This window comes from Diadema antillarum, unplaced genomic scaffold, assembly GCF_040938485.1.
Source record: "Diadema antillarum isolate AM-2024a unplaced genomic scaffold, OU_Dant_1.0 scf00000147, whole genome shotgun sequence".
Taxonomy (NCBI): domain Eukaryota; kingdom Metazoa; phylum Echinodermata; class Echinoidea; order Diadematoida; family Diadematidae; genus Diadema; species Diadema antillarum.
Genome location: NW_027271036.1, coordinates 230,707 through 239,539, shown reverse-complemented (window position 1 = coordinate 239,539; position 8,833 = coordinate 230,707). Strand labels below are relative to the sequence as shown.

General features: G+C 37.8%; 1 protein-coding gene across 1 annotated transcript in view; it reads right to left on the bottom strand.

Moving 5' to 3' along the window:
* Window positions 1-6,960: 6,960 nt before the first annotated feature.
* Window positions 6,961-8,833, bottom strand: part of LOC139721692 (uncharacterized) — a 77,525-nt gene continuing 75,652 nt past the window's right edge. Inside the window, exon 5 of the mRNA XM_071633022.1 lies at window positions 6,961-8,267. Coding sequence (XP_071489123.1) covers window positions 8,058-8,267 — 210 coding nt within the window. The 3' untranslated portion in view covers window positions 6,961-8,057. The remainder of the gene's footprint in view (window positions 8,268-8,833) is intronic.

Here is an 8,833-nt window from a genome sequence, read left to right as displayed (position 1 = left end):
GGTATAAAATCTTAAGTGTATAACAGAAATCAGATAGAGATTTATAGGGAAGTTATGAAATTGTGCAGTTTTGCTATTTTCTGCAGAACAGTTCTTGTACAGTTGATATGAATATGTAAATGAGTGAGCAGATGATGTCATTACCTCACCTCAATTTTCCCTTGATTGTGTTTTTTAAAAAAAGGACAAAAATTCTGTGTTTTATGTTATTAAAGTGTAAAACGATGTTATTTTTGGTAGAATAACTTCAGAATAATGGTCAATTAGATATAGCACGATTTGAGACAGGGATGTGATTATGTTTGAATGAAAAGCTGGAAATGAAAACATTTTATGCACAAACTATTTGGCAAGTTGTAAGGGGATGATGTCATCACTTCACTATTTGCATATTCATATGACTGTTCAAGAACTGTTTCTTGAAAAATTAGCAAAATTTTAAAATGTCATAACTTCCTTATTTTTTCATCTGATTTTGATCAAATCTTTATTATATAATTGTGCTAAGAAAATTTAATTCCTTTTCAGACCAACTTTCAACTGCACTGGAATTTCCTTTTAATATCTTGTACGCTTTTAAGGTTTGGTGAAGCCACCTTTTGAAGCATGCAATTTAGACACAATAGACTCCCAACTCCAAAGACCAGACCGTGTTAGTTTTGATGTCAGATTTGCCCACTGGGGCTGGGAGCCTTTGATATTGACTTTGATATCTTTCCCTTTCACCCACTACTGTAAAAGTGGAAATTTTCACACATTTGTTGCAACAAGAAACCGGTCCAAATTTTTTTTTTGCTTTTTACATTTTACGCTACTTTAGGTTTTGATTCTGTGGAATTAAAAACACCCAAAATTCACCTCACTCACACAAAAATTTCCACTTTTACAATACTTTTGGCTGCATGTACATCGTATCCTGACATGGGGTGTCTTGTATTCTAGTCACACGCATCGATACCATCTCAAGGTACGATGTGTTCAACTCATGGCAAAATAATACACAAGAAATGTCCTCCACTGACCGGTCCTTCTAATACCACAGACCCAGTAGCGTGGGGGATTCATACAGTGGGAAGGCTGGCCTGGTTTGGATATATTTGAGAATCTCCGTATAGAATTGTGTACAGCTTTGTCAATGATAACTATGTATTAGAGCACAGACACTGCTGCAAAATCTCGAATGGAGTCAACTGCTACTGATACTATGCTCAATGCATGTATTCGCTGACCGGTTGCTATCCATGTTTTTTAAATGTACCCCGGTGGGCAGCGAATGAATTGGGCCACCCATGAATCCCGACGCTACTAGGTCTTTTAAGGCCATTGCACACTATATGACTTTCGGTCGCACGACTGACCGACTTTGGATCTGAAATAAAACAAGTGTGATTATTCGGAGGCTATTGTGATTTACTTCGGATCCAAAGTCGGTCAGTCGTGTGATCAGAAGTCGTATAGTTTGCAGTGGCTTTAAGACATTCTCAGGTTATCCTTTCACTGAATGGCATCAAGAAAAGTGGACTTTCACAAGGATGGGTATCAAAGAGACATGGTTGTTGTAATGTTTTCATTTTTGTCTAGTTTATTTGCAACACCCATGGAATAGTGATCTTGACACATACTTTGTGTGTGGTGCACAGATAATATATGCAATACTCATTTTTTTTTTCCATCTAAAAACTTTTTCAAAGTTGGTTTGGTTTCGTAGAAACAACTTCACAAGCCACTTTTTCGTTCACAATAACAAAATAGTTCATCTCTTGGAGACTTAAAGCATTTATAATTTACACTTCTTGTTTAACACTTTGTGTTTTTTCTATTTTTTCTTCTGCTGTGTATCCACATATACACTTTGTACTGAATATACATTTTTTTAACAACGAAATACACATCCTCAACATCTGCATAAATACTTTGGCTCAACAGGGAAAAAAATAGATGAGATATCAAATCATAATCCACAATTAATTCATAAGGCAAAATAAATAAATTCAAACACCTCCATCTTTGCCAGGTATTCATAACCTCCATCTGATACTACATGAAGTGGACAAATTAAACTCCACAAAGCAAGAATGAAGAAAGCAAATGCTCCATATCAACATCAAATGCAAAGCATCTATCTATGGAAGCAGCCTGTTAAACATATTTTGATACTCTCCCAACACTGGTTATATAATGACTCCACAATTTGTTCGCCACATTCACATTTGCTCTGTCTTTACCACATGATGGCATGCCCTTGCCAATTTGGCTGCCACTACCGTAAAAAACAAAAACAAACAAACAAACAAACAAACAAACAAATGATAGAAAAAGAAGACTACTGGTCTATGAAGAAGGAAAAAAGGCAGACACTGTTACACCCCCTCCCCCTCCCCCCCAAAAAAAAAAAATGTATGTTGAATACGATGCACAAAGTTGTGCCTCAAAATTAACATTGAAAATATTTGTTCGCTCATTTATGCTAATTTACCCTTCCTGTTTGAACTGTCAATTTGTTTGTTGTAGTCTTTTATTTACTCTCATTTTCTGCACAAGTTACGGCAATATTAAGCACTTAGGTTGGCATATGGACGGGATATGACACTAGTATTATATGCCATCATCACGCAGCAGCTTTACACTGTGACACTCCTATCACACTTCCCAGGTATCTGGTACACGTTTTCCCTCCTTTTCTGTCAACAAATCATATCAATAATTGATACCAATACAACAAAGAACCAAAGTAAACTCTTGATTGAAAAGAAAATAATGTAGGAAGGATTTCAATAATATAGATGTAATCAAGTTATTGATCTGACTGCTATTAACTCTTTCTGTGCCAGGTATTTCACACAGTGTGTGCAATGCTGTGGGGTCTTCTGCACCAAATGGTACTCAAAGCACCCCAAAGGGTTTGTTCAAAGGGAACCAGACATTCCAGCATAAGACTGCATGAAATTGTGTAACAAAATTAAAACATCATTTGTTCATGAAAAGTCATAGAATAGTTGTAAATAGTAGTCGTCAGATAAAGACAGCCTCTTTGGGGCCCTGTGGTATCGAACTTGGAAAGCTGGTTGCTACCTGAGAGCAGAGAACCAAACTGAAAGTATTAGGTCACCAGACTCCCTTGTAGGGTTCTTCTGCATAAAGCCATGTAATCATATTCAAAGAATTTTCAAGATGCTGAAATGTCAATCTTGCAATGTTGAAGGAAAATATCAGAAATCTTTACGGCAGTATCATGCAGTGAACCAAACCAAAGCTACAATCAAAAAACTGATGATGGGATATAATGCAGACATTCCTAACTCTCGCAAAAAAAGGGGGGAGGGTCGCAGGGCAATGCACCTTCTGGCCACTCACAACACCTGTGCACAGAGCACATCCCCTAACACCTCTTTTGTTGAACGAAAAGTGTATAAAACTTGTAAATGTAAATGATATAGATTTCAGACCAGTTCAAACAATTTGAAGCAGAGTGCAAGTTCCTTCATTGCCAGAGCAGTGTGCAGGCAGTACCACAGTTTTGAGTGTCAGCGTTGGCGCAAAGTTAGAGGCGCGTATGTACAGTAGCAGGTTCCTCATCGAGCGAGACTTTGCAGATAGAAGAAGCCTGCCTAGTCTACCACTGCATTGGAAAATATTTACATCAGGAAAAGTCTGCCCAAAGTCATGCATTGCATTGCCCTAAATCACCGAGTCCATGCCAACAAGATGAATATTTGATTAGCCTAAAAACCTCCAAATTTGCAAGGTCATCCATACTGCACCAGTAACACAAAGGCACGTTCACACATACATTGCGAGGAAAAAAAACAAACAAAGATATCCATTTCTCCTCCAGTAAAAAGGAATTTAAAAAAAAAAATATGGTACACCTCACATGTCAGTATATCTCACAGGTTAAATGAGAAATATGATTTGGAAGAGCTGACCACATTCTTAGAGAGCTAACAATGAGTTGTTTGGTTTCAGTACACTCTTGCGTCCAATTCATACCGTCTGCTTTTCAGACTTCTGCATCGGCAGGAATACATAATATATGTACGTAGCCATGAGTAATAGCTTGACGATCGATTCTTTCCCACAAATTAGAGCAAAAACAAATATCATCTGTTTTGAAGAGAAAAACTCCATAGTCTTTGCTAGAACACTGACATAACTTCAGTCCAAAAAAAAAAGTCAAAAGAAATCAAATTGATATCAACGGGACATCCAGATTGAAACATATACTGTAAAATGAGACATATTCACTTTAACATCGTTTTTGTACTCATACTTGCTCATCATGCATACGCCTGGAATAGGATCATACTTCCTAGTATGTCTCTGCACAGATCTTGTGCACAAAGAACCGAGTTCTTTTATGGTGTCTGCAAGTCCTCGATCATGACAATGCATCGTACACAGAAAAAGCTTGTTTCATGTTTCAAGTACAGCTTCAGAACCATCATCCCAGCCACTCTAAGCTGTGGGACTGCATTGCATTTTAAACTCTGTACAAATGTGAGGGGAGCATTTTTTTTTTTTTTTTTTTGTATATTAAGGAAGTGCCATATGAAACATACAAAATCTATAAATTATTTTGACATACATAATAAGACCAGTTTCACCTCACATAGGGCTTTAGTATCTTATCGCTTGTTCAGTACTCACACACATGTCCAATATAAATTTTATAAACCTTTAAACCTCTCATAGATATAATTTCTCACACAATGCACCAATGAAAAACACATATAGGAATATTAACGTGACCAAATCATCCCAGTAGAAATTAAAGCATGTTTTTAAACATTTTTGCATGGGTTCTCATCAGGTCAACCCTAAATGTAAATTTTAAAAATAAAACAAAACATTGAGACACATGAATGTGGATATGTCATTACTTAAGAAATCTATTACATGTAAAATCAATGTCACTCATAAACTTCAAAAAGCCAGGTGCTACACATTCTGCTTCAAATAAACCAAAGATTTCAGCAATTGTAAAAAAAACAAAAACAAAGAACACAGAGAAATCACTTCTTTCCCCATATATCTTATTGAAAGATCTGAGCACATATTATCAGATATGAGATAATCACAAACAGGACAGTGTCTCGTGTTTGGGAGATGATAGCCATTCTTTCAAATTATCAAAAGGGCGACTTCATGTAATTTAATTACCTGTATGCTGTTGATCCCCCATCGATTTGTGGTAGATAGATTTAACCCTATCAGTCCTTTTGAGAGAATTGATTGTGAGAGAGTAAACTCCCTCCTTCTAAAAGTGAAAAAAAGAATTCAGAGTATTACTATTGCAGAGAGAGAAAAAAACAAAAACAACGGCAGGAGGCAGAGGGGACACTGGCCTTAATTCAAGACTGACATGACTTTGAATGTTTTCACACAGGTCAAGAAATGTGATTGCAATGCTGAATTACACTCACCATTCCAATTACAATTAGAATTATTATCTGTACACACGACCGACGAAGGCTCGCCCATTCTGCAGTTTTGTTTTGTTTTATTTTAGAGCAAGGAGAGGAGGTGCGGCTTCTTTCAGAGTTCCCATCATAATCACTCTTGGGTGGTAAGGAGCACGGTTTTTCTGCAGAAGTGGTTGAAAGGTCACTGTAAGCTCTGCCCCCCAAGAATATGATTTTAAGGTCAATTCGTACACACGACTGTTCCACATTTCTGGAGAATTGTCTCTGGAAAACACCTCTGGACCGTCATTTACGTAGCGATTTGAATTATGTTTCAAATCACCTTCCACGATTCCAGTTTGCATACACATGGCCAAAATGCGTCGTTTGAATTATGATTCGAGTAATGCATCACTAGAATCATGATTCAAATTACGCACTCTCGGTATGTGCGAAAACAACCTTAATCACACAAATGTGAACACAAACAAAAACCAACACTTTGGACATCTCCCTGACAGCAGTTAGAGAATTGTCAAGTACCACAGTATACTAGCTTAGAGCATTGTATGGAGTTTATTCCACAGCAGTTTTCTTGACCTCTTCACAAACATCCACACAAATGACTTTTCTTGCCTTCCACAATGAACAAGCTACCACTGTACTGCTATCAACAGCTTGCTATTCGTTACACACAGAACACCCATTTGCTTTTTCCGGACGCATAAAAATGCCTACAACTGTTTTCTCCACGCCTAATATGAACCATTGAACTATTCAAGTTTAGTGTTCTGTATACTTTCGGCACAATGACTTCCTGTAAAGATCTACTGCAGTGACATAGAAGCGATAGTGCATGAGAAATTTTGAGGAAAAAAACAGGAAAGTATGGACAAATGTATGACCATTCAATTTTTGTTTTGGCATTTTTTTTTTTGCACAATTATCAAAAATGTAAATTTCTTCACAACAAATAGATGTCCAAAATGTTTCATAGGCCACAATTTCATAACACAGACAAAATTATCACTCATGAAATTGCAATCATCTCAGAGATACTAAATGAACATGTAGAACATGCGTCTGCTTGACTTTTGAATCTAAACTACCAGTATGTATTCAACAAATTTTGATCACAGCTTCACCGAGCCGCACATTTTTCACTGTATTTCATTTGATTTTTCTGTCGGAGATTTCTATTTCTGGTGGTCATACCATCCAGGAGGAACTTGGTCCAGCTTTCTACCTCAAGAAGTCGCCAAGCTGTGTGTTACACAATTCAAATTCCACACTTGACACAATCATTTGCAAAAGCCTATTGGTGATTGGTGGACTATGAAGACCTCTCTGAAGGAAAGGGCCACAGGGCAAGGCCTGAATGCAACACCCCAAATCAATCATCAGATCTTGACCTCCCTTTCAAAGACAAGCATTCCCTCTATGGTACTGTCGTCGTTCTGTTTTTTCATGAGACCTACAAAGCATTCAGGGAGACAACAAGGCACATTGTATCCACACAAGGTAGAGATACTGAAGATCGAGACAACTATATTCCTTTCACAATCCAGTACGAACAGCTCCAACTAGTGGAATGGAATCCCACGATGCCACGCACTCGAGACACCATGGACAAACTCCCACAAGACTAACATTCAGAGAAACAACATTTGAATGCAGAATCAATTCTGCACACGGCGAGATGTAACAAACAACAGCTGCACATCAAACTATATCCGCAGTCTTTGCTGGAATATGTCATTCATCCATATCTACAGTGCCGCTAATACCATCCTTTAAGAAGTGAACATTTCATCATTGAGGGTTCCATTCTTCACACAATCATTTACTGAAAGACTAAAAAGAATCTTTGTCTTCTTCTTTCATTAACCTTGTCGTCACTTTTGGTGTTTGCAAATCCATGTTACTTTGAGGGACAGAATTATATAACTGGAAAATCACAGTTTCCACAGGATTGCCTCCATGAAATTACTGAGCTCTGTGTAAAGAATTTCCATTTTCATCAATTTTGTTTTAATACGCACTGTTGCTTTCTTCTTTGGGCATACTTGTAAAAGTCTTTCATAGCAATAGTCCATTTCTAAGACACCACACATGGTGGTTTGGTATTGCATTCTTTTTAGCACAATTTGCACTTACTTCATATCGGCAACACAAATAATGGGGCCCTTACTGCTATGTTTCCCTCTCAAATTGGTGAATTTTGGTACCAGCATTTATTTAATAATATCATATTGATATCCTTGCCTCCATAACAAACAAACAAATGACCAAACAAAACACACAAGCATACTCTTAAAAATAAATAGACGTATGAATGCATGTACACTTTTTACTTTAGTAACAAAGTAAATACAGTGAATGTGACGGGCCGAGTAGTGAAGCAAAGATGAAATGTACACTCGTGTAGAACTCATTCTAACTTGAAGAAAGGGGACACTCTGCCGCCAGTCACAGTCTTCCTTGTGTTACCACGGGCTTGCCACTGTCAGTGAGCATTTCATCTGAGCAGAGGACATCTTACATATCATGCTAACACCTACTGGTTGCTCATTGGTGTCTTTACGTTGCTCCGGATGAGGACCAACACGTCGTGATGCCCCCCTGGCTGCGCCCCCGTGCCCCAGGAAAAAACAGTCACGTTGGAAGGGATGGAGTGGAGGGTGGGGTGGGGCTCTTCAAAGAGATGGGGAGGTCCATCTTCACAGGATGTAGTGGGAGTAGGAGGCTCTGGAGCTGGGACTTGATGTGGTTCTGCCCGCAGCCCGGCATCGCCATGACGACATGGATGCTCTCGTGTTCCTGTTTCCATCTCTTCCACACCACACAGTGGTATCGTAGCGACATCTGGGAAAGAAGCAAAAGATAAAAATAAGACAAAGTTCTTCTTTATTATCCGACAAATGATTATCAATATTGGGAAGGTTGATAATAACATGTTAACTCCAGGAAGGATGCTGTTTGTAGAAAAGCTTTACTCATCTGGCTTCAGGGATCTAAATGATATGAAAATATAAATACATCACACATTTTAATCTTAAAAACTTGGATATTTGAAAAAAAAAAGTTATAAAACAAAGTTGGAAGTAAAAAGAAAATGATGAGCCACTTTTCTTACATTTCTTGCAAAACAATTAAGAAAATGTTTGGAACTGAGCATTATGATTTCGCATAACACATAAAATGTACAAATCTAACTCTTGACTACTTCCACATGCAGTTATTGGTGTTATTAGAACTTCATCAGTCTTGATATGCTGATGCTCACTAGGCATTTTCACATCAGCCCGATAAAACTCCATGCTCGAGATATTTTTGCGATTGCGAATTAGCGCACTATTTCATTTCTTATTCACATCAGCCCAAAGAGAATTAGCCCGAATTTTTTTCGAGCTAATTCGACAGCTGAGTAT